Here is a 26683-nt window from a genome sequence, read left to right on the forward strand (position 1 = left end):
CTGGAATGGCGGTTTTACTCACAAGCAGATCAAATAACAAGACAGAGTATTTCATGACAGTGATAAGTTGGGCTTCAGTGCTTTTGAGATGTTCAAAAGTTTAAATCTTTTGAATTTAAGGATTTTGGGTATGTGTGGTTGAATGTGAGGGTATGAAATATACTCTGATTATTGATACACATGTACACAGACACACACTATAGTCCCCATATTTAACCTTTCCTTCATACCTTGACAATTACACCTACAAAGGAGGATTTAGAAAAATGTTTTAGTTGTTTCTAGCATTAGACATTAAATAATCCTAAAGGAAATATTTTAGAAGGGTAATAAGTATTCACAGAATCATAAGTCAGGAAGGGACCTCAAGAGGTCATCTAGTCCAGTCCCTTGCAATCATGGCAGGACTAAGTATTTATCTATACATCCCTGACGGTGTTTGTCTAACCTGCTCTTAAAAAATCTTCAATGATGGAAATTCCACAACCTCCGTAGGTGATTTATTCTGGTCCTTAACCACCCTGACAGTTAGGAAGTTTTTCCTAATGTCCTACCTAAACCGTCCTTGCTGCAGTTTAAGCCCATTGCTTCTTGTCCTGTCTTCAAAAGGTTAAGGAGAACAATTTTTCCCCCTCCTCCTTGTAACAACCTTTTATATACTTGAAAACTGTTATGTCCCCTCTCAGTCTTCTCTTCCCCAGACTAAACAAACCAATTTTTTTCAGCATGCCCTCATAGGTCATGTTTTCTAGACCTTTAATCATTTTTGTTGCTCTTCTCTGGACTTTCTCCAGTTCGTCCAGATCTTTCCTAAAATGTGGTGCCCAAAGGTGACGAACTATTCCCCAAAGGTCATTTTTTTCTCTGGGTGAGTGTTATAATTTTTACACTGAATAGGGAGTTACAGAAAAGTATATGTAGTCAGATCCCAAAAATTCTTTCCAAGGAAACAAAGATCTATTTCTCAATGCTTCTGGAATTGGAAGCTATGCATTCTGAAATATGCTCATTCACATAAACATCATGCCTGAATATTTCTAAGCTCTGAAGTTCCTCTTGTAAGAGCCGAAGTATAGTAGCATACAACTGACAATTTCTATTTTTACAAGCAGAAGTCTGTTATGCCAAAGAAATAATCTTTTTTAAGGATGGCCTTTTCCAGCCTTGTCTTTGGTGATTTGCTTTCCCCCTCCGCCCCTTCTTTTGCAGCCGCTGCTAAGATACCTATGCTTTGGGATTACATGGTTGTTCCACTGTTGAAGTGAAGTAGTGTTTGTTTAACCTTGCTTTGGATTGAGTAACGGATTATATAGCTCTATATAGAGTATTCTCCCTCTGCTCCTCACAACACTGCCGTGGTAAAGAATCACACACTTGTTTCATGCCACTGATGTTTAAATGGCAGAAGTGGCTGCATTTTAAGCACTCAAAACTTTCTGAAGTGGTATTTCTAAGGACATGGATACGTGGCAGAGTTAGATAACACATACAAGAGCACACCTCGGCCAAAGTTTACACGTACTGGATCACTAATTTACTTCTGATGATTAAATTCATGCCTTGTCTAGAATTTTTGTCTGTCATTTGGGTTTTGTTCAAGCACTATGCAGTTTAAGTGGTAGTTTTAAAGAGAAGAGGTAAGCAAGTGGAATGAGCTGGATCATTTACCAAGGTGTAAGAACTGACGAACCACAGTCAGTCCTTGATGTAAGTGACAGCTGAGGACCACTGGCAGATTACAAATTATTGGTTGGCAATAAGAATGGGTCAAAATCATGTTGCTCTGCTCTTCAATCTAGACCATCTCAATTCCAGATGATTCAGTGTATTTAGGTTTTTTGGATGATATATTAAACTGAAGTTCTGTCTTCTCTGTGAGGACTTCACTGGTCCCAAAATACTCTTATTACCAAAAAAAAAAAAAAAAAAAAAAGGGGGGGGGGGAGAAGAGATTGCTAGCAACGCACTCCTTTGTCATGTTAGCTGGTTGTCACCCAGAGGAGGCTGTTTTCAGTGGTGCTATTTATGTACCTAAGTTGTAATGAAAGGTGCTATAGGAATCCAACTATTGCTGCATGTACAATAACACCACGTGGCTAAAATGGGAAATTTAACTTCTACAGTGATTGCTTTTCCCTAGAGTAGTTAGAGGGTTTGGCTGGATTCAGTCTGTGTCATTTCTAAGCAACACACATTTTCATAGGTTGAAGGGTTAGTAGCTTTATAAAGAAGTTCTGAACTATGCCAAAAAAACCCTCTTGCTTTCCTTTGTCATAACTTCAATTACAAAACTTTCACTCAAAGCTGATGCTGTGTAGAACTACGATCACTGACTGCAAAACATCCAAGCTGTTTAAAAATCATATAGTTTACTACTTAAATAATTTTTCTACTGACTTCCAGACATTTGGAGGCAATTAGCTGCCAATTCTGCAACACACCAGCAGTAAAACCTCTTGCTAGGAAGGCAGAGCAACCAAGACAGACTTAGAAATGTAGGTTTGCCAGTACATATTAATCTCTTGCCAATCCCTCCATTTACTTTCAGAAGCTGGGCACCTATCCTCAAACCTTTGAGAAGGAAAAAAAAAGTAGTTCCCAGAGTATTTTTTTCTACAAGGCATATTTTGATATTTCCTGTACAGCTCTATTATTAACTTCATGGCATGGCTATTATGCAATAATTTTTTCTTTAAAGGATCTTGTAGTATTGGAGTGAAACAGTGTGCAAAGAATAAGTCAGTGCATTCTACCTTCTGTACTTCCTAGGTAAGAAAACTGTCTTACGTACACAGAAGAATTTGATAAGAATCAGGCCAAAGAAACTGAGTGTACATTTGACACCTTTTGATGCTTTTCTCAGAGGAGGAGGACTGGAAATGACAAGTTGCTTTTCTGGGTAAGTGTAGTCAACAAGCCATAGATTTTTGCTATGATGGTTGATTCCCTAACCCTGAAGGAAGCACGTATCCTCTCCAAACTCTGACTATACCTTCAGTCTCAGGCAGACACCTTCAGCTCCCGAGGATTTGAATGGGAGCCATGCATGCATCTGAGAATAGAATATGGCATAAAGGGTTTCGGATGGACAATTTGCAGTGGGGACGGCGTAAAGCAGAGTGGCTCATGGTCAGTAAAATTTGGGGGGGGGGGGGGGAAGCAGGGCCTTTGAAGACTTAGTAAACCGTAGGTGTTGGTTTTATCCATAAAAAACAGGCCAAAAGAAGAGCAGATAAACTGTTTTTAAAAGGCCCTGTTTTGTTACCAGACGTCTGAATGTGTTGTGAAGACTCCATCCTTCAGTGACTCTGGGGACATCCAACGCACGGGAAGCAAGCCTTTCCCTCCTTTCCGATAGTAATCTGTCTCGTAGATATCTCTGGTCATGCCAAAATCTGGAACGTAGGGAATAAAACGCATGTGTCTACAGGCCAGGATAATTAACATGTCCCAAAGAACCTGCCCAACCGAGAATCACTGCTTCAGCACAAAGTATTTGTGAATTGTCAGCATAATGGTTTACTTCATCAGAGATATACTTCATATATATGTACCTGGTCTCCCAGGGTTTCGTCTCACTCTCACTGAAATCAAAAGGAATCTTCCCACTGACTTCTCTGGGAAGAGAACTGGGTCACGAGTAGGTTTGAATGATTGCATTTATGGGCGTTCTAGAACTGGTCTAGCAGCAGTACTGTTGGGTTAGCGTTGGCATTGCCTAGTTCAATGAAGACAAGAACAGTTCCTGCCTACTCTAGGGAGGGCTCTGGCCAGTGCCTTCAGGTTATCACGTTCAGCACAAATTCACACCCAAGATAAAATAAGCAAAATTATGTTTTCAATATATCTACACCATGACACACACTAGGCTCTTTGTACACTGAACTTGGATTCTTTTCCTCTAAAAATCTCAGAAGAAACATGCACTTTTTACCATAGCACTTTGCGCTGGTACCTTTTATCTCATGATTGCAAATGGTTTTTATTTTTAGAGATAAGCCCACCCGCTCCCAAAGCTAATTCAATTTCCTTTCATAGCTTCTATTTCAGATCTCATGGAAGACTATGCTGTTTCTTCCCAAAAAGCTCAAATAGGTAAGCGTTGAACTCGGACCAAATCCCTGACAGTGAAAACTCAGATGGACTTAACTATAAGCACATTTAAGTGTTTGCACAACTCGGGCCTAACACTGTCCATCTGCCTTGTGCTTAACTCTGCCAAACTAAATTCCAGAAAATATTTTGTTTTTATTTTGTTATTAATCACCACATCCAAAATGTTGGGCTCTGGATAAGCAGGTTTAACCCAATAATTTTTATTTGGTTTGTGGGTTAATCCAAACTCAAGTGATTTGATGGTAATTGAGCTATTATCGTTAAACGACAACCCTTGCTGTTGAAATTGCAAGGCGAAGGTGCAATTCACTTCACCAACAAGCTCAAAACACGTGGGCTTTATCAGAGTGAAGTGCAGACAGGGGAGGGGAGAATTTCTCAACACTGGGCCATCCTCTTGGCTGTTACAGCAGTGTTGGACTGGGAAGAGTGGCTGCTGCTCCTTCTTGCTCTTTGCACAGTCTGTCACAATGGGCACAAACAAGGTTGTTTCAATTCAGTGCTGAGCGCTCCCTGGCCTGGAACTGTAGTGAGTCCTCAGATGGAACATATTTATCCCCCAGAATCAAATACCTGACTTAGTAACAATTTAAGGAAATTAAGGTGCCTTTTTCAATGCTGACTGTAGGATTATACTCCCGTTTCATCTGAGTTTAAGGAAGAAAAAAGGAAAGAAAAAAGCACCTCCAATTTTTACAGTGAAGTCTTCAGCCACCATGCAATTCCTTGCAGCGAGATCCCTGTGCACAAATTTGTTAGCGTTGAGGTACGCCATGCCGTCAGCAATCTCTCCTGCCATCTGAATCATCTTCTTCAGAGTTGGAGGAGACTGGCCTGGGTTATTCTGAGCAAGAATAAGTAGGTAGAAGTGTGAGGCAGAAATTGTTTCCACTTCAAAAACTGCAACATGCATTTCTTAATCAGATCATCAGAAGTCAGTCTGAAATGACACCAGGACCAGTCTGAACAAAAACTTATGATTATGAAGACCATACCATCTGCTTAGTGGGAAACTCATGTCTTCTTTCTCCACCCACATAAAGCTTGGTTACAATTAGCTCCTGTATAGTAACACATTCTATTTTGGGGAATACAAACAAGTTTTGCTTTAAACTGGTCATTTTTGCTATTAAAGTTCTCCTAAAAGTTTTAAGAAAAAACCTTCTCACATTACTTCAGAACTGTATACTGAGTGTGCTACTATCACCATAAACAAAACAGAAAATGTTACAAGATACTGTTAAATTATTTCTCCTGACATCGAGTGACGTGATCCCTCTTGAATTACTTATATACTCCTGCAAAAGGGGAAAAAAAGCCCTTTAGATAATTTTTGTAAAATAGATTTACTCATGATCATCAATTAAAGGTATATGCAGCTTTTACTACCACAGCTATTAGCTGTACTATGCTGGAGGGCAACATCTGAAATGGTTGCACATACCTCAGCACATCATACTGTGGCTTAACATCTGCCAGTGCAAATTTGACTAAGACTTATACCTCCGGCTACAGGATAAGCAGTGTTGGATAGTGGGTTGAGCAGGAAAGTAGAAGGCAGAACTCCTGAGCAGATCAAATCACTAAACTTTCACTCTGTGTGTGTGTTTGGGGGTGGGGGGGTAGAGGGAGAAGGAGTTAATGATACTTATCTATAGTTGATGGTGTTTCAGGTTTATGATCATTGTTCAGCACTTTCAAAATATGTGTTAAATGTTTATTATTTTGAGTCTCTCCACTCCTTCTCTGGGAACCCTTCCAAGTTCCCCAATTCCTAAATGGGACGGATCTCAAAGCAAAGGACCCACAGGGATGGATCTAAGGAAACCTGGAAAAATTCATCCATCTGAAGGTATGCAATTATTATACTTTACTGACAGCAAGGACCAATGTAAGCTGGGACCCTTTGTAGAAGGGCCAGGACTGTGTGGTGAAATCAGTGGCTCAAGAACCTATGACAGTCAGTCAGGAAGGAGCCAATCCACTGCATGTATCCAGAACAAAGAGTTAAGTATGAGAAGCACTGTAAGATACAGTAACTCCTCGCTTATCATCATCCTGGTTAACGTTGTTTCGTTGCTGATCTATTAGAAAACATACTCATTTAAAGTTGCACAATGTTTGCTTATAATGTTGTTTGGCCACGGGGGCTAGGAACCAGGGTCGGCCGACAGCCCCCCATCAGCTCCCCTCCACCGCCTCCCGCCCACCAGAAGCCCTGTGAATCAGCAACCTCCCCTCTCTGTCCCAGCGCCTCCTTTTCGGGTGGGGGTGGGGGGGGGGGGAGAGAGTCACAATAAGTCAGCATGCAGAAGAGAAAAACAGACTAAACAGTATTCCTTTCGGTAATTCTCTTGTTTATATCATCACTGCTCCCTGTCTCCAAAGTTTATTGAATTTCATTACCTTTGCTCTTGATAAGCTCCTCACTATGACCCAGGACCTGCACCTTTACAAAACAGCCTTGGCCTCAGTGCTGAGAAACTAGCCCAATCCTTATGTAATCCATATTTCCGTTAAATGATGGGGTACAGAAAAGTGATTTTCAGCAACCTGCCTTTTGTTTCATAAAATGCCCTTCATTTTACACCTAAGTTTCATTCACATGAACCAGGTGTTTGGCTCTCTGTTGCTGTAAATTATTTACGTCACAGAAAAGTGCTGAGCCCATTTTATACATGGCCAACATTAATTTGAGCAGGAAGTGGCCTATAACATTATTTCCTAACCTTTCGGGCCCTGTAATGTACGTGAGTGATTTTATCTATTAGACTGACAGGGCTGAATATTAAACATCTTGTGCATGACTAAATATTTGTGTTTATTGCAAAGTGCTCATGCATAATTTATGTCAAAACCAAAGGGGCACCATGTAGGGCTTCATCCAAGAGCAATTACCCCCTTCTCATGCATTTTTTTCAATGATTGTCCTGTTTTGCAGCTTTTTCAAGAGTCAGATTAGGCAAAAAAAGATGCAATTCAAACCTGAAAAACAGGCATTCAGTGACAGAGGTGGGACATAAGCGTGCTATGGTACACATTATTCTACCGTCCCTGTGAAAAATGCTCTTTTGGCATAAGGAGCAGCAGATCACAGAACCGCTGGAGTTTCATAAACAGAGCTCAAAGAGAAAAAAAGATAATTGCGAGAAAGAAGATAAATGTCATTCTGTATATAAGTATTTAACTCCTTAAATGCACGGGTCGGACACAGGGAAGTGAGCAAAGAGGGACAAGAACTCAGAGAAGGTGCTGAAGAGCCCGGGGCATGAACGCCCCGGAAAGGACAGCAGTGAAATGATGAAGCTGATTGTTCAGTTACTGGACTCCTATTATAGCTAGTAATGAAAGTTAGCTGCCAGCAGGGCAAGTAAACTATGCACGACACTTAGTTCACAGATTAAAAAGAAAAAAGAACAAGGAAAATTATGGGACACAATGAAGATACCAGTTGGCTTTAACACGAGGAGTGAACTAGAGCTAGTCCTGCATTTCTGCAATGGTCTCCTTTTAGATAATATGTAATTTAACAAAGACAGGGCCACAACCTTTAAAATAAAGGGAGTGGAGGAAATAAGATATGATTAAAGTGAGACACACAAAAAGGTCTGCAGAAACCTGCTAACCTACGCATCAGAAACCTTGGGTATTGCGTACTAAAGCAAAGACCAGTGAGGCTCTGCAGCTGTGCCAAGCCAGTGCAGGTAACTGGGCCAATGTGCATGAGGAAGGTTTACATCAGAAACCACTAACAAGGACAGCTGCTCCAAACAAGACAGGAGACTGACAGCCTGGGCAAGTTTGGGGTGTTGAACTCATTACCTTTTCTTGCAAGTGAAGGAAAAATACCCCAACCCATACACGCACCTCTGTGTCCGGCCGCAGAGATCTCAGATAACTCTTGAGATCCCCGCGTGTCATGAGCTCCATGATAACCAGTGTTGGTTGGCCTTGCGAGACAACTCCAAGCAGCCGCACCTGAAAGAGAAAAGTTAAGATTATCCAGCAAATATGGCTGATTATTACTGGCGAAATTATTAACCAACTAAAAACCTGGTTATTAACTAGGAGCGGCCCCAGTCTGGAACTAACACTCACAAATCTTGGGAAGAGTTTGGAAAAGATTTCGATCCAAACTCTGTGGCAGCCGCCATCCCTATGAATGCATTATCACGACGCACATTGTGAGAGCCGTGTGACAAGGATGCACTTTCCTTTAGCATGCTGCTTTACGTGGTCTTGAATCTTGGTATCATGGAGTCAATCAAGCCTGGCACTCGATACCTTCATACCAGTAACTATGGTTACGTTAAGGGAAGCTGTGCTCAATTTCAAGCAACTTACCACATGATGACAATTGAACTCCTTCATGACTGAGGCCTCGTTTAAGAACTCTATCCGTTCACGCATGCTTGCAGACTCATTGACAGTTTTGATGGCCACTCTAGTTTCTGGCTCGTCCTTCACCACTCCCTTAGCTATTCCCTCGTAAACCATTCCAAAGGAGCCCTGCCCAAGCTCCCGGCACATGGTGATCTTCTCACGGGGCACTTCCCATTCATCCGGAACATACACTAGAGTTAAAGAGAAAAGCCAATGACATTCCACACACAGTTGTGCCAATAGGGAGAAGACTTGTGGCTTCAAGATAAAAAAAACAAACAAAAAACAAAAATGAATTGTGAGTAGCAAAAAGCACACAGCATGAGGACATAAGCATCAAGCTACACATACAATTGTTTCCATGGTCTTTCCAGACAGTCTACCTACCTTAGGTTTTTACATAGCTCATGCTCAAATAAATTGGTTAGTCTCTAAGGTGCCACAAGTACTCCTTTTCTTTTTACATAGCACCTAGAGACTCAAGATTTTTTTCTCCCCTCTCTGCAGAAACCCCAGCCATAGCAGTCAAAGGAACAAGCTACAATCCCAAACATCAGTGCTTTATGTTGCCATCATGACTACCAAGATAGCTCTCTTGAGATGACCTTTAGCAGAGGCCATCAACTTCATGGCAAGTTTCAGTTCTATCTAAGATTGTGATTATTTGATTGTTCCCAGCCTAAGGCATATACAAATCTTAAAGGATGGCGACTGTGGTGGAGAAAAGGAAGCATAACTATGGCTCTAGCATAATGGAAAATGACGAGGGAACAACTATGTGCAAACTCAGTATACAAAACATGAGTTGCAAAGCCAACCACGGTGCGTAGAACCATGGTGCGGCAGGCTTTTTCTGGCAACTTTTCCTTTTAGATTCCTCCATGCAGCACCAAACAACATGCATACTTTCAACTCCGCGTCTGGAGATGCATCCTCTATTGGGGATTGATTTTATAACCACAGGGGAACGGACTAACAGGCTGTTTACATCACTTCTGATCACTCACACCCAAAGCCTATTGCTCCCACAAAGACAGGACTTGTGCAGTAGTGACCCTTTGATAGGAGGCACACAGGAGACCTCACTGCTGGGAGGGATTATTGCTACAGGCAAGAAAACATCTGAGCTAGGATTGGTCCTGCTGCAGCTGCCTGTCAATCACCGAGGGAGGATGCAGAACAGCCACCAGCTCTGGACTGGTGCAATTAATGAATGCTAACAGACCCTTAAAATGGTGCTACTGTAACAAGCAGCAGAGAAGAAGAAGGGAGACAGCTGCCTCCCTTGCAGAAATTGTTAGCTTTCGGGAACTTTCAGCTCTTGTAGACAGATTAAAGCACACTGTCTGGCTTAACCCTAAAGAGGGGAGTTAATGTCTCAAGCTGGCACCTTTGAAGTCCTGTTCTCCTCCTTCACTACTAATAAGAACTTCGCAAATATTTAATCTATACAGCATGCACACACACATTACTTTGATTGTAGAAAAATCTAATTCTAGATATTTTTAACAGATTAATTCTGGGTCACTGGATAATCATTAAAGGCTCTCCAGTATGTGCAACACCCAGGCAGGCGCTAAAAGAGTCATGGTCTAGCCCCACTCACCTGAGGACTTATTGAAAGTTAAATTCTGAGTTGAGATCTGCTGTAAGTGTATGGTGTAATGTGCAGTAAAGATCTGGCTCTAATGCCACTCAAACTCATTTCATATGCCACCCCCAAAGCCCTTTCCTTTTCTACTCTTTGCTTCTTGAGGATTCTGAAATTCAGAAGTGATTGTGCACTAGTTAAAACTCCATTTAGCTACAAGCTTTAATCACTGAACAGTCAGCTTTAATTCTCACTAGTCCTTTGACTGAATGCAGCTTCATCGGCATTTCCCTGCTCGGGATTTTCAGGATATTCCAAGTACGGTGAAGCACCAGGAAGTTTTCACAATCGCTGAACAAGCTCATCATTCCTCCTTAAACGTGAAATCCAACAGTCAGCAGTAAATCGAGTTCTTGCAGGAGGGTGTGTCCAAAATATACTTCAAACTTAACAGCCTAGAGCTAAAGAAATCTTTTTTCTTTTTTTTTTTTTTTAACTGGCTCACTCAAGTTCTATGAAAATCTTGGTGGGGTTTTTTGGGGGTGGTTGCACTACTTACAGCTGCAAATATTTCACTTGAAACAAGTGTAACTTAAATCCGAAGCAGGACTTCTCCATTTATTTATTTATTTGTTTGTTTTGAAGTCAGGAAGGGCAGTCACTAGGATGCCCCTTCTTCTAGCCTCTCCCTATATTTAAAAGATGAGGTCCTCAGCCCCTTAACTGCAGGCCATATACACAACATAAAGGGGACAGAGGGAGCCCTAAAAGCCCAACACAGTATCTGACTTTGGGGCAAGGGCTGTATCTCACTGTGTGATGGCACAGTGCTTAGCACAATGGGGTCCTGATCTCAGTTGGGGTTTTTAGGTGCTACCAGAATACAAATATCTATCTATATTTCGAGATGAGAATTTAAGAACAGTTACAAGTATATAAAATCAAGTTGAAACTAGCATTAAAGAATTGTTTCATCAGCTAGAGAACAACCTTCCTCCTTTATATTACAGGATATGAACACAAAGGGATATAGATTATGTTAAACATGTGTACTTCTTTCCACATACAATTTCCACCCGTGAAGTGTCTGATGGCCCACAGCACTATTTATCTGCATCTTCAAATGTGCAAATTCCTTTGACTGTCTTACTCTTCTACAAATTAGAAGGGCCAGTAGTTTAATAAAGGAGTAATCGCAACTAGTTTTAGCATTTAGATTTGTTTTAAAATGTCAGAAGCTTATACAGCAGCATCACTTGCCCCATAACCTCAGCCGCGCAAAACACAATGCCATCCACAGCCTCAGAAACAACTCTGACATCATAATCAAAAAGGCTGATAAAGGAGGTGCTGTCGTCATCATGAATAGGTTGGAATATGAACAAGAGGCTGCTCGGCAGCTCTCCGACACCACTTTCTACAAGCCATTACCCTCTGATCCCACTGAGGGTTACCAAAAGAAACTACACCATTTGCTCAAGAAAGGCCCTGAAAAAGCACAAGAACAAATCCGCACAGACACACCCCTAGAACCCCAACCAGGGGTATTCTATCTGCTACCCAAGATCCATAAACCTGGAAATCCTGGAAGCCCCATCATCTCAGGCATTGGTACACTGACAGCAGGATTGGCTGGCTATGTAGACTCCCTCCTCAGGCCCTACGCTACCAGCACTCCCAGCTATCTTAGAGACACCGCTGATTTCCTGAGAAAACTACAATCCATCTGTGATCTTCCTGAAAACACCATCCTGGCCACTATGGATGTAGAAGCCCTCTACACCAACATTCCACACAAAGATGGACTACAAGCTGTCAGGAACAGTATCCCCAATAATGTCACGGCAAACCTGGTGGCTGAACTTTGTGACTTTGTCCTCACCCATAACTATTTCACATTTGGGGACAATGTATACCTTCAAATCAGCGGCACTGCTATGGGTACCCGCATGGACCCACAGTATGCCAACATTTTTATGACTGATTTAGAACAACGCTTCCTCAGCTCTCGGCCCCTAACGCCCCTACTCTATTTGCACTACATTGATGACATCTTCATCATCTGGAGCCATGGAAAAGAAGCCCTTGAGGAATTCCACCATGATTTCAACAATTTCCATCCCACCATCAACCTCAGCCTGGACCAGTCCACACAAGAGGTCCACTTCCTGGACACTACGGTGCTAAGCAGCGATGGTCACATAAACACCACCCTATACCGGAACCCTACTGACCGCTATGCTTACCTACATGCCTCCAGCTTTCACCCTGACCACACCACACGATCCATTGTCTATAGCCAAGCTCTGCGATACAACCGCATTTGCTCCAACCCCTCCGACACAGACGAACACCTACAAGATCTCTATCAAGCGTTCTTACAACTACAATACCCACCTGCTGAAGGGAAGAAACAGATTGACAGAGCCAGAAGAGTACCCAGAAGTTACCTACTACAGGACAGGCCCAACAAAGAAAACAACAGAACGCCACTAGCCATCACCTTCAGCCCCCAACTAAAACCTCTCCAACGCATCATCAAGGATCTACAACCTATCCTGAAGGACGACCCATCACTCTCACAGATCTTGGGAGACGGGCAGAGAACACTTCAACCTCTTTGGTCACTCTATTACAGACCTAAAAGTGGCAATTCTTCAACAAAAAAATTCAAAAACAGACTCCAATGAGAGACTGCTGAATTGGAATTAATTTGCAAACTGGACACCATTAACTTAGGCTTGAATAAAGACTGGGAGTGGATATGTCATTACACAAAGTAAAACTATTTCCCCGACTTTATTTCCCCCCCCTCCCCCCACTGTTCCTCACATGTTCTTGTCAAGTGCTGGAAATGGCCCACCTTGATTATTACTACAAAAGGTTTTTTCCAGCCCTGATCTCCTGCTGGTAATAGCTCACCTTGCCTGATCACTCTCGTTACAGTGTACATGGTAACACCCATTGTTTCATGTTCTCTGTGTATATAAATCTCCCCACTGTATTTTCCACTGCATGCATCCAATGAAGTGAGCTGTAGCTCACGAAAGCTTATGCTAAAATAAATGTGTTAGTCTCTAAGGTGCCGCAAGTCCCCCTTTTCTTTTTGCGGATACAGACTAACACGGCTGCTACTCTGAAACCTATCAAAGACAGGTTTTCATGAACTAATTTTTCATTTCAGTTAAAACAACTAAACAGTAACACTAGACAAGTGGATGAGAATCCAAACGTGAAACTGCTCTGTCTAGTTTGGCTGACTGAGCAAATTGCAAGAAGACACACAACTTTTAAAAACTACTGTTTCAGTTGATTAACTGTGGTGGCATTATACATTCCCACTGAAAGACTCTCGATATGTGAGTAATACAGGTAAAGCAAGCAGAGTTTTAGGTTGATTGTGTCCTATTATATCTCTGCCTCCTTCAAAATGGGGCTTGACCTGATCTCACACAACAGAATATATTAAAGTAAAAGCATCAGAAGCTCCAGGCCACACTTACCATCAGAAGCACTGAAGTACTCAGGGTTCACAGAAGCATAAAGCACTCCATTGCCTAGTCGGTCACTATTCCTGTCAAAACACAAGTTGTATTTTTTTTCATCCTTAAAAACACAACTAACGTTTCCAATCCTCCTCTTCCTTGGCTTTTCCCCTATTTGCTCCACCACGTGTCCTGTTGTTTCTTAAATGTGGCACGTGGAGGGGTTTTCAGATGAGATGAGAGAGGAACTGACTTCATTGATCTAACAGAGTTCTTGTTCTACCTGTTGCATATGCCAACACACGCCACACCAACTAAGAAAAAGGCCTGACCAGTCTTCCTGGGAGGCCCCCTCCCCCAGTTCCGTTCCAGTCGTCTTTATACCATATCTGCACCACAGAAGAATGAATATGAAACATTTTAATGTGCTAGGTTGTCAGCAACTTAGTTTATGGTTCAGTACTGGTAGATTTATAAACTATCATCAAGGCTCTGCAGAGGTGACCAAACATTTCATTCCCTGGGCTGGAGCAGGCTTGGGATGAGCTGGCAAGGTTTGTACAAGATAAAGGTCGGGTGAGAGAGGGGTGTCAATTAGCAAACCTATAAGGCCAGAATAAACAGTGCCAGTAAAAACTATCTACCTGGTACAGATAGAGATTTGGTAGATGCTATGTGTAAAGTCAATGTAAACAGTAGTTATCGGGAGTTTTTTCAGTAAGTACAGGCAGTCCTTGACTTTACAACGTTTGATTTATGACGAATGGCACTTAGGACGTTTCTGAATTGACACCCTGATTCAACATACGACAATTGGTTTCGACTTTATGACGTTCGGTCCCGCAATAGAGTGGATTGCGGTTCCGAGTTACGACTTAAGACACAGTTGTAAGGAATCAATTGTGTGGAAAGTCCGAGGACTACCTCTATATCTGAGGTGGGAGAAGGGATTAACGTAAATCTCTACATGCAAAAACAGCCAAAGCTTATTTAAACGTTGGTGCAAATTCTAAATTTTCCTTTTCTTCATTAAAAAAAGTTCAGCAATTGTGAAGAGGCTACCAAGATGCAAAATACCAAGTATGTTCACTTGGATTGACTACAATCTGTCCAGCAAATAAGGTTTTGTGGTTTCCAAAGTGATTCAAATTGTTGGCTAAACCTCTGGTCTATAAGGTTCTATGTTTGCTATCATTGTCCCAATGGAGATACGTTCCCAAAAGACCATCCCTCCTCATTTCCCTCCCCTCAAGCTCAGCATGTAATGAAAAGCCTCTCCACAACTCCCTCAGCAGACAGATGCTCATTAGTAACTCAAAACATCGTCTCCCGATAAGAGAAAAATCTGCTTTAGTTTATACTGTGTGGGCCTCCAAACACCACATTGGTTTCAAATTCAAATTTTCCCTATGGGCATTCAGTTCAAAATGAACATTTCCTCCCACAGTTTAGTCTCCCTCACGAGTGTATGCAAGATCTCACCTCTTTTTGTTAAAGACATACAGCATTATTAGCAACCCTCCAATGATCAGCAGCACTGCAATGGGGAGCACAATTATCAAGTGCAGGAAATTCCCATAGTCTGCCGCTGAAATAGACAAGAAAACAAAATTCTTATGTTGCTATATAATTTCTACCACCACGAGAGTTTTCTGCCTACACAATACATTGCCATACTGCAAAATCAGAAAATTCAGTTTTTTTGTCTGAAGTATAGAAAGTTCTTCAAGAAGACTCCCTAACAATAAATGACTAGCGAACCCGAAACCTGAGAAAGAGGACAGCATTAATATTGTAAAAGAGCAGCATTCTGTTTAATTGAGTTTTGGTTTGACTACATATGTTTATGGTCTGATGTTGTTCTTTAAATGATTAATGCACGCGTATCCTTTTAAATCTATTTATACACATCTATATGTAAAGACAGCATGCACACAAATATTTTGTTACTCTAATTTCACCTCAAAATTCTATCAAAATTTGTTTTATTACAAATGGGAGAAGAGGACACATGGGTATTTTTCCTGGATATATTGAGGGTAATAAATGTATCGGCTTTGCAAATAAGCAGAAATAAAAATAAGACGTGCAGATGTAGGAGAACAAGATGAGATGTCTATGGTAGCCTTAAAGCACTGGGTGGAATTTGTGCATGTAATTCATCGTTTACTGATTTGTTTCTGTGTAAAACAATTCCATCATTTCCAGTGTCACTACCCCGTCTTGCGTCAACATGTTGATCTTTTGTCAAAATGCCACTTGAGTTCCACACTAGGAAAAAAACAGCTAAAAATGAAATTGTAACGACGCTCCATGCAAATAAACTTAGCTTCTTGTATCACATTAATGCATACCATAGGTATTCCATATTGACAAGTTCCAGATTCCAATTCATAATACTGCTGTATGGTTATTCCTAGCAGTACATTTTCACCCAAGATTAGTATACGACAGGGACAACATTTACTATTATTAAATGTGTTTCTACAGATACACTAACCTATACATGTATATACACGCGCAAAACAGAACAGGACCTAGCCTCAAAAGGTACTTTTCATTCATAAGCACTTTCCAATGAAGAGAATGCAGATCTGCTCCAAAGAAACATGCACAACTGAGGAAGTATATAGAGAACTTAGGAAGGATGTTCAAAGTCCCAGTCATGCATGCAAACAACAGGAATAAGTGAGATAATTGAGGAAGTAAGCTAGAAACCACAGATAATTTGACGCAACCTATAAAATTCCTCTTACGTTTGGGTTGTACGTAGAAAGACACTGGTTCAGTCCATGATCCATTTCCAGCTAGAGAGGTGGCCTGAACTCTGGCAGAATAGTTCCCAGGGTTTAGATGAGTTAGTTTGGCTCCTCCAAACTTCCTGTATTCCTGTCTAGAAACACATTCCCGTTTCTCCTGAAAGAAGAAGAAAGGCTTGTACTACATGTAAATATTTTTACACTTGTAACTGTCAGGAACTCAATAAGGTCACAGATTTTGCTGGGCTTTGCATTGCACATTCATGATTTAAGCTTGTTTCTTCAACTAAAATCAGAACAGTTCTCCCTTTGTGCCATTTAAGCATATTTGGAATCCAACAATGGTAAAAGTAAGTTAAACAAGGGAGGGATTGTAACATATTGGCTAGAAATAGAGACTGGGAGTCGGGATTCCTTGTTTCTATTTCAAGTACCGCCACAGTTGCTCGACAAATCACTTAAATCTTCACCCATCTGTAAATTGGGCATAATACTTAGAAATTGTCTCAGAGGTGTGTTGCAAGATTCTATCTACAAATCCTTGGATGAAAGCTGCTGCTAACAGCACTATTAAAATAAAGGGAAAACTTGTTGCTATACGACTGCTCTTACAAATTTGCTTATTTTGCTTTAGCAAATAGCTAATAGTTACATTAGTATCTGCAGTTCTCTATTTTTCCACCAATCCTGACCACTGTGCTATATTTGTACTACACCTCTACCCTGATATAACGCTGTCCTCGCGAGCCAAAAAAATCTTACTGCATTGTAGGTGAAATCGCGTTATATCGAACTTGCTTTGATCCACCGGAGCGCACAGCCCCCCTCCCCCCCAATGGAACACCACTTTACCCACCTTATATCCGAATTCACGTTATATCGGGGTAGAGGTGTATATAGTATTGAAATCTGTTCATAACTGTATCAAAGTCTACCTTAAACAGCAAAGCACCTTTATTTCTTTAAAAAAATATTCAGCTGAACAGGAGAACTAAAAAGGGGGAAATTTGGGAGGAATACAAAATTTAGTTGTATTTTAAATATTAAATCCTAAAGGTCCTTTTTACTTTTTTTAAAATAAGTGATCTCATTAATAAAGCATTTCCTGGGCACATGGATCTCTAAGCACTCTAAAAACTTTACACAAACAAAAATCACCCTCCCACCTAGAAAATGTGGGCTCACCCAGAATGAAATCAAGTAATTTTTTTTAACAATGCACACCAAGGCTTAATAACGTAGGAGATCAATTTAGCATGGGCACTGGAGGGTAACGGCTCTGAGTCTTGTGAAAAGTAGCACATGAGCGTCAATAACCACATGTGCCCAGGACCTCAGCTTTAAGTCACTCATATCGTATTAAGCCATTCGATAAATACTGATTCAAAAAACAAAACAAAACAAAAGACTACTGTATTCACACCAGGGTTATCTCAATGGGACTTCCATCCAAATATTTGACTCAATCTGTCCCTCCACAGCTTGACAGAGTTGACCAGACCACAGGTAGGAAGGACAAACTACATGCGAGATTAGTTCCAACAGAACCCCTCGCCCCTCAAACAAACATGTTTTTGGTCAATCCTCACCTCTCCATGCTGCCCATATTTGATTTCATACATCAGTATCAATCCATTCGGGCTTACGGGTTCTGACCACTTCAGATAGATGGCATTATCTTCTTTGCCTTCCCACATTACTGTTCCTGGAATGTTATCTGCTCCTTCTACAAAATAATTACAGGATAATAATAATTTTGATGTAGCACAAACAGCATTGCAGCCTGTCTGAATTTGAGACAATTGCTGGGACAAGACAGGTGAAGATATTAAAAAACAAAATTCCTATCTACTCCTTAGGAGCCAGAACAGCACAATAAATATTGCTCAAACCCCCAGAGAGCAAGGAGTAAGCACTTGAAGGCTTGTTGGAGAGATTAGTATTGCCTGAACAATACTGTTACAGCTGATGCAGTGCACAGGCCTAAAAACATCAGGACACAATAAGTAAGTGATCTAATACAAAGTACAGGCTGAAGAATTCAGTATATTAGTGACGGTTCTTTCTTCAGACCTCCAAAGTACTCCCCAGGCTAGTAAGTGAAAGTCATGCTGATCTAATGGCTGTAGAAGGCCCGAAGTAGCAGCAGTAGGTGTTGCATCTCTGCAGAGCTACTTGCAGAATAGCGTCCACATGACAGGATGTACAGACAGAGGCTTACCAGAAAAACAGGCACAGGTTGGGGTCTGCATGGAGGTCAAAACTGGCTCCATTATCACAGCATGTGGGTGGTCAGTGTAGGGACAGTATCTGCAGCATGTGCAGACACAACTTACGATGGAGAGACATCAGTGCTCTTTGCCTTATCCCCAGCGCATTTGGTTGTGGAAATTATTCAGCAGGCTGCCTGGGGACTATCAATACCGATCCAGCCAAACAATGTATGTACTAGGTTCAAAAGCCCACATGATCACAAAGGCCCTCAATTCTGCGAATTCACAGGCTAAGAATTTGGGAATGTTTGTTTCCTTTCCTCGATCTCATGCATTTCCCTACTTACTTGAAATAAACAATACCTCTGCATTGTACAGACAATGGCTGGCTCTGGATTATGATAGCATATCCTTCCAGAAAGCAAAACTACTACCATTTTGCATCAAAAAGAAACCAGACATCTGCTGGAGTTAGGACTGAATATGGGTTTATACTGAAATCAGGTCTTTTCTTCTCAGTAGATGAACAATCTGCATAAGCTCAAGACTTACTACAGTGATTGCAAACAGTTGTGAGAGTACCCAGTACTCCATATTTGAGATAGGCTAGTTGTTTGTGATTGTCCATGAAAAGTGACACAATACAGTTTCCATTCCCAGATTGGAGGAGTGCACTAGCATTCCACGGCAGAGGAAACATTTTGTTTTCACAGCAACCACTCACACAAGTAAAACTCAAACATCTGTGACCAGGCCAAAGTGAATTGATTAGAAACTGCGAACAAATATCCATGGACTACAGCATGTCAGGAAAGGCACACTTAACCCTCCTGCATCAGGGTGTCTGAGGGGTTCAGGAAACCATTCCCACTCCCTCCCTGCACGTGTGGACAGATTTGCAGAGTTATCTGGGCAGACAATGGGGATTATTTACCCTCCTCTGCAGCAGTGAACAGTGCCATAGGCTGGAAGGCTGGACCCTGGAGTTTAAGGACTAACAGAAGGTGTTGATCAAGTAAGATAACATTTTACCTAACTCTCACATTTAAAAAATATGTTTATTTTTTGCATTAAAAAAATCCTTTAAAAAACCTATTATTTTATATTTGGTTTTCAAAGCTTTGTCTCCCTGTGTGTATCTAAGACACGTTACCACCCAGAAAATGAAATATAAAGTTTGAAACTCTGGAGGTCGTACCTGCAGGCATGGTTCTTGCAAAAACAAAGTTGGAAGCACTGCAGCCAAGTGTCTCTGCTTCATGATTGCAGCTGTGAATATCAATACGGTAAAGAGTAAAAGGCTGGAGGTGGGAGATGAGCGTCCTTTCCCGGCCCTCCACTTTGCTCTCATAGAATGGATATTCCATCTCACTCTCCTCCACATCAGACACGTTGGCAAAATGATCTGGCACCGTTGTGTTCTTGTTCCTACTGGCAAGAGTGGTGTTTGCGATTCGGAACACATCCCTGCGCTTCCGGTCCGGTCTACAGAGAACAAAGGGCAATATATGGAAACAAGTCGTTTTAATTTATTAAGCTTCTCAATTGACCGCAAGTGAAAACTGTAAGTCAGAAAATACGTATGTAATCATCTTACAGATAGACAGAGCCTCCAACTTCCACTGTGCAAGCCTCACTGAGGACAATGTCTTGAATGGCAAAAATGTGCCCAAGGTTGTTACATAAGCGAACTGGATCCATATTTAATGATGGTGATGCTGAAGCCTGCTTTAGAGGCTCCAAATAAAATCAGATGGTACAGGTTTAAACATCAACTAAAAACTGTGAAAGACAACAGCTGTGCCCTTACGGACATCATTTCCCTGCCATTTCTCAAACCTATCTGTCATGAGGCCTCTAACTGACCAACCTTATGATCAGAAAAAAATCAGCACCATCTAGTGCAGGTGTGTACTGAAATGAGGCCACTAAGTAGCTTGGCAAATCAGCAGCCCAACAAGCATCTCAGTACAGAATGAGAGCCAACATTAACCAGTGTATACTAGTGGCTTGGTTTTCTTGCATTGTTCTGTGTTTTACTAGCAACAGTCAGTCACCGGACATGTTTGGCTTTTGAGAGAAGTCTGTTAACAGCGTCTTCATTTTGTAAGGGAAGTGGTGGGCAAAGGAGCACGAGCATTTTATTAGCACAGTAGAAGACATATAAAATGATCTAGAAAATAGTATGTACATGCCTCAGAAAAGGGAGCTTTTTAATTTGGTCTGTAAAGTTGCATGTGCACCTATGGAACTATGGAAATAAAACAAACATTTGTAGTAATCTCGGTATTGAATTAAAAAACAAGTGATCTACAGCAATGATCCTGCAGGTTCTGTTGTTTCACGTTTTAGAATTGACAGTGCAGACAGGCCTTTTTGTCAGTATAGTTGCTAACATGGAATCAAGGTGTACACAATAGAATGAATCTAGCTACCACACATCACGGTTACACATCAGAGGTGTCACGTGTTCTTCAGTTTGAGATTTGGGTGTTTGTTCTACACTGGAATGCAGACCACATAAACAGGATGACCGCTTCCAGATCCTCCAATCCTAATCAATGAAGTGTTCTTGAGTTAGAGCTGAATTAACCGAACACTGAAGGAGTAAGGTGGCGGGGAGAGAAATCAGGGAAGAATCTACACCAGAAATATTTCCTTCATTGTACCTCACCTCACATTATACCACTTACACAATGATCGTCTATTACTAGGCCAGTGCTGGGTCTATCAAATTACTACAGTGAGGCAATGATTTCAACACATTCCCGATCAAGGAGTGGACATTAAAGTGGAAAAAGTGCCCTGTCAACTAGGAAACAGATTGGAGAAGTAGCTCACTATGAAATAAATAGTCTTAGAACATTCAGCCATATCAAAGAGTTCATCAGAGCTGCGTGCCAAACAACTAACTGTGGGCACATTTGGTTTTGAAACATATTGGTAGAGGTTGGATGAAATTTTTAAGGAGTTCACTAAGGCCAAGCTTACAAGCTTACAGCAGCCCCTGTAAGAGCACTCGTGTAGCCGCATAACAGCTCTTGCGTCAACATAAGACCAGCTCAACGAGCACTTATGCCAGCAAAAGTTATTTCGCTCGGCAAGTGTTCTTTTCACACCCCTGAGCAACAAAAGTTTTGCCAACACAAGTGCTAGTGTAGACATGGCCTTAGATTCTCCCAAATCCTAACGAATCTCAGGTTGCATAAATGTGACTCACACAAGGCAGGCAAACCGCAGCAGAAGTATCAACTAATAAATATGAAGACGAAGAAAGGACTACCTGTGTTATCAAGCAACATGCCCCATGTGATTAACTCAACTCAGGGCTTGTCTATTCGACCAAAGGCACACTGGGGGGCAAATCTACCTCGCACTAGCCTGCCACGTGCTAAATTGATGCATGGACACTGCTGCCGTGCTCTAGAAATTCCCTCCTGTGCTCTGACCTACTCCCATTTCAAAGCTGAGTAGATCACAGCACACCAGGAAACTCTTAGTGCGAAGTGGCAGCTGGTGCCACATGGTGACGTAATGCATGGCAGGCTGGTGCCGGGTAGATTTACATCCCAGCTTGCTGTGAACGAAGTGTTGGTAGAGACAAGTTCTGAGTAAGTTTACAGCAGGAAATGGGAGAATTTCATAGCAAACAAAAGCACACACACTTTCTCTTTTATAACAAGTATCACTGGAGAAGCCACTAGGCCTGTTTGCTGTGCTTTGGTAGAGTCATCATTCATCCCCTTACTCCACTGTAGAGAATAAACCTTTGGACCAGCATAGAAGGACAAGGATGCCCACTTCTGAATTAGAGGACATTTGCGCTTGTGACAAAAAGCAGTGAGATTCACAGGAGCCAACTTTTGTCAGTGCCAGTGGGTGCTCGTGCCTCCTCCCAGCCCCTGTCCCAACTCCGCCCCTCCCTGCCCCTATTGGATCCCTCTCCAAATCCCTGCCCGGCCCCGCCTCCTCCCCCAAGCACGCAGCATTCCCCCTCCCTCCCAGGCTTGCCGCTCAAAACAACTGTTTTGCAGCGCAAGCGCTGGGAGGGAGGGGGGAAAAGCAGGACCCAGCGGCGGACTCAGGGGAGGAGGCGGAGCGGAATCAGAGGTGAGCTGGGGGGGGGGGGAGCGGCAAGGGGGGAGCTGCTGGTGGGTGCAGAGCACCCACCAATTTTTCCCCACGGGTACTCCAGCCCCGGAGCACCCATGGAGTCAGTGCCTATGGTGAGACTGGAAAGAAAAATCAACTGCAAAGTCATGTGTTGATGCAAGAACCATCCTGGCAACCAAACAACCAGAAGGAGTGACCTTACCTACCACCACATTTACAGGATGTGTTAAGATGCGCTCTTTGAAAGTCTCTGAAAAATTTAAACCAGGGTCCTACATTTACTTTAAAAAAGATAGAATAAAAACACAGAACGCGTGGGTGAAAAAATACAGTCACGTTAGGGAAAGACAGAGATCCATGTATTAACCACAAGACAAACATAACTAAAATACTCAGGGATTTGACATCAATGACTTTCTGTCGCGCAGCTGCTGACTTTGCTGGAACACCCAAATGAGGAAAAAATTAGTACCCAAGAAATTAGACAGCCAAAAATAAAGGAAAGTCTTGGGGGAAAAGGCAAGTAAATCCATCTATTTTATGACATAGGGAGAAGGGGATAAACAATGAGAAAATAAAATCACTGTAAAGAAAAAGTAGATCTTTAAAAGAAATGGATATATCAGTGCAAAATCTAATTACCTTCTTAGGGTGTGTCTACACTACTGTCATTACAGCAGAACAATGTTACAGCTGTGCCACTGTCGTGCCATAGCATAGGCGCTTCCTAAACCGATGGAAGGGGTTTTTCCATCCACGTAGGTAATCCACTTCTCCAAGAAGCGGTAGGTAGCTAGGTCAATGGAAGAATCCTTCTGTCAACATAGCCATATCTACCCTAGGATTATGTTGACCTACTCACGGTGCTAAACGTGTGAAATTTTTCACAGCCCAGAGCATTGTAGCTATGTTAATTTAATTTTTAAGTGGAGAGCTATTACCAGCAGGAGAGTGAGTTTGTGTGTGTATGGGGGTGGGGGGGATGTGAGAAAACCTGGATTTGTGCAGGAAATAGCCCGACTTGATTATGTAAAGAGTTGTCACTTTGGATGGGCTAGCACCAGCAGGAGAGTGAATTTGTGTGGGGGGGTGGAGGGTGAGAAAACCTGGATTTGTGCTGGAAATGGCCCACCTGATGATCACTTTAGATAAGCTATTACCAGCAGGACAGTGGGGTGGGAGGAGGTATTGTTTCATATTCTCTGTGTATATATAAAGTCTGCTGCAGTTTCCACGGTACGCATCCGATGAAGTGAGCTGTAGCTCACGAAAGCTCATGCTCAAATAAATTGGTTAGTCTCTAAGGTGCCACACGTACTCCTTTTCTTTTTGTCTCTGACTATGTGCTAATTGTAGAGTTACAGTTTCTCAGATAGTGAGTGGTTTCAGAGTAACAGCCGTGTTAGTCTGTAGTGGGGTGGGAGGAGGTATTGTTTCATATTCTCTTTGTATATATAAAGTCTGCTGCAGTTTCCACGGTATGCATCCGATGAAGTGAGCTGTAGCTCACGAAAGCTCACGCTCAAATAAATTGGTTAGTCTCTAAGGTGCCACAAGTACTCCTTTTCTTTTTTCAGATAGTGAGTGTTACTCGGTTACCACAAGAGAGCAAAAGGAAAGCTGCAGACTAAAGATTCTTGCAGTGCTGTAAACGCAGCCCCAACAGCAATAAAAATTATCTTGTCTCGGCCCAACCCTTCCTGCTGCAATGCTGTACACTTGGGACGTTTAGAAATCACAAACAGGCCAGGGCAGGAGGATGTAACGACACAGATGTATTGGTTTTTAAGCAGCCTGAAAACCGCATGGTCAGATCCTTTTATTTACATGCTGTGTTTCTTTCATAACATCCCAAAGACAAGCAAGACCCCGGTAAAAAGCTAGAAACATAATACACTTCTAATGAGGCTTGTGTTGACACATGAATTAACTTCCCCCCTCAGGGAAAGAAAAGAAAAAAAAAAATAGACGTCCGTAAGTAAGAAGTTGCTCAGATTTGTCCTATGGAGAAATCTCACCAGGTCATAATCTCACATTTCCCTGACATTCAGACTTCTTAAAAGTCACTTAACTAACTCAGCTATTTACAAGTCTTGTAACTTATCTGATCCTGCTGTTAAATCACTGAAAAGAAAAATATACCCATTATGAAAGCAAGCTGGGGGGCGGGGGGGGGAGGGGGGAGAGAGAAGACTAAAACATTCAAAGCATTCTTTATGAATTGCTCCCATTTAAGTTTTAAAACAGTGTAATGTTGATCGTTAATTTGGCTCCTGACCCACTCAGGTCTGAGTGTCACTGCCTTACACAGTCTAAGAGTGTCTTAAATAAGAGTTTTACAAGTTAAGTTTGAGAACAGAAAAATTTTCTTTATCATTCAGTCTTATTTTTTTCACGAGGACCATACCTGAACACTTTCTCAAGCCCCATTTAATGCCAACTCCACCTACTCCTCACCAGCCAGGAGAGACAATGAGACTACATGCCCGATCAAAGCTGAAAGCTGATTGCTTACATAATAGTGTTACAGCCACACACAGTATGCTGGCCTTGTGATCCAATTATCTTAAGTAAAAACAGCTTACAAAAGAGGTAAATTAGAAACTCAAGCATCACAACCATGGATGAATTCAATAATACCTGCTCCATGATGCCATATAAAATGGATCTTAATGGATATGTTTCTACTTAACATGGAAACAGCACCCTTTATCATGAAACAGTGTGTACATTTAGTTCTTGGTTACAGTCAAAGCCCAGGAAACCAAAATACAGTCCTTAATTAGTGCAGAGACATGAATTAGAAAGCACAACCATTTCAAATTTTGCAAGGCCTCAATATTCCTTTAATTTCCAAACCAGATACACCTTCAAGACGAGTTACCTATGCATTTAAAAGGCCATTTAGAGAAAAAAAACTTGTTTGAAGCCAGTTCTCTGCCGTGGGTTGATCATCCTTGAAACCATTACATGTGAAGAACTCTTACATGACCTTTGATTCCACAAAGGAGCAAACACAACAAAGGTCCTTGAACAATGTAGGTAAGGACTATTATGATTAGTTAAAACAGGGAGAGCACGGGCTAAAAATCAGTGAAGAAAAGAAGCTGTGAAATAGAAAGACTGCAGATCACCTCTCCCCTTACATGAGGCAGTGTTTATGTGCTTACGGTTCCATTAAAAAAATGCTTTCATGTGTATATACCAAGGGCCCCAGGAAATATCAATCACTGCTAGTCCCCACCTATAAAGACAGCAAAGATCCAACTTCTATTACCTGGGCACAAAGATGGAGTTATGAAGGAAGTTCTCAAAGACTTTCCGGTACTCTGCCTCCTCCTTCTCCGCTTGCTTCTCTGCCTCCGTCTTGGGGCAAGCACAACAAGGTCCTTTCTCTCCCCCACTCCCCTCTGGCTTGGTGGGTTCGGTAGCTTCTTCTGTATCAATGGTCCCATCAGCATATCTCCGAATTGGGACTTTATCTTTAAAAGAAAAGAACAGATGTTGAGGTTTTTTCCCTTATTGCCAGTGGATGCATTAACAATCCATGTTCACCCTTCCCCCTGTACTGGCTGTTATTCACAGAAACGTCAGAGAATAGGTAGCTGCAGCTGCATTTGCTGGTCATGTGAATAATGAGGACGGACAGGTATGAATCTCAGGCATTTTAACACATAACTGCTGTCAGCTCCCTTACCTTTGGAGCAGTAGTTATGTCGGTAAAGATAACTGTCCTGAGGCTGCTGCTGCCACCGTACAATATAGTACGACAGGTTGCCATTGGGGAGAGAGGGTGGATTCCATTTCACTATTAGCTGAGAGGAGGCATTAGATGCTGAAATAACATCCAGTGGGATAGATGGCACTGGGGGGGGAAAAAGGAACAGGGGGAAAAAAAATAGGCATTTTTACACACAACTCATATTGAAATATAAAAAGCTGAGCAACAATGCTTCAATTAACTGCTTTGTACATCACTCTGAAAAACAGCTCGTCCCACCTCAAGGGAACAAAGAATGCTTC

At 41.9% G+C, this 26683-nt stretch overlaps 1 protein-coding gene across 1 annotated transcript in view; it reads right to left on the minus strand.

The window, feature by feature from the left end:
• The window catches only part of IGF1R (insulin like growth factor 1 receptor), a 278347-nt gene that overhangs the window by 19198 nt on the left and 232466 nt on the right, over positions 1–26683 (minus strand). Inside the window, exons 9-19 of the mRNA XM_048865751.2 lie at positions 26358–26525; positions 25938–26142; positions 19746–20032; positions 17924–18060; positions 16332–16491; positions 15058–15163; positions 13594–13664; positions 8461–8690; positions 7984–8094; positions 4801–4960; positions 3266–3395 (exon numbers count right to left, since the gene is read on the minus strand). Of these exons, the coding sequence (XP_048721708.1) occupies positions 3266–3395; positions 4801–4960; positions 7984–8094; positions 8461–8690; positions 13594–13664; positions 15058–15163; positions 16332–16491; positions 17924–18060; positions 19746–20032; positions 25938–26142; positions 26358–26525 (1765 nt within the window). The remainder of the gene's footprint in view (positions 1–3265; positions 3396–4800; positions 4961–7983; positions 8095–8460; positions 8691–13593; positions 13665–15057; positions 15164–16331; positions 16492–17923; positions 18061–19745; positions 20033–25937; positions 26143–26357; positions 26526–26683) is intronic.

The sequence above is a fragment of the Caretta caretta genome, chromosome 10 (assembly GCF_965140235.1).
Source record: "Caretta caretta isolate rCarCar2 chromosome 10, rCarCar1.hap1, whole genome shotgun sequence".
NCBI lineage: Eukaryota > Metazoa > Chordata > Testudines > Cheloniidae > Caretta > Caretta caretta.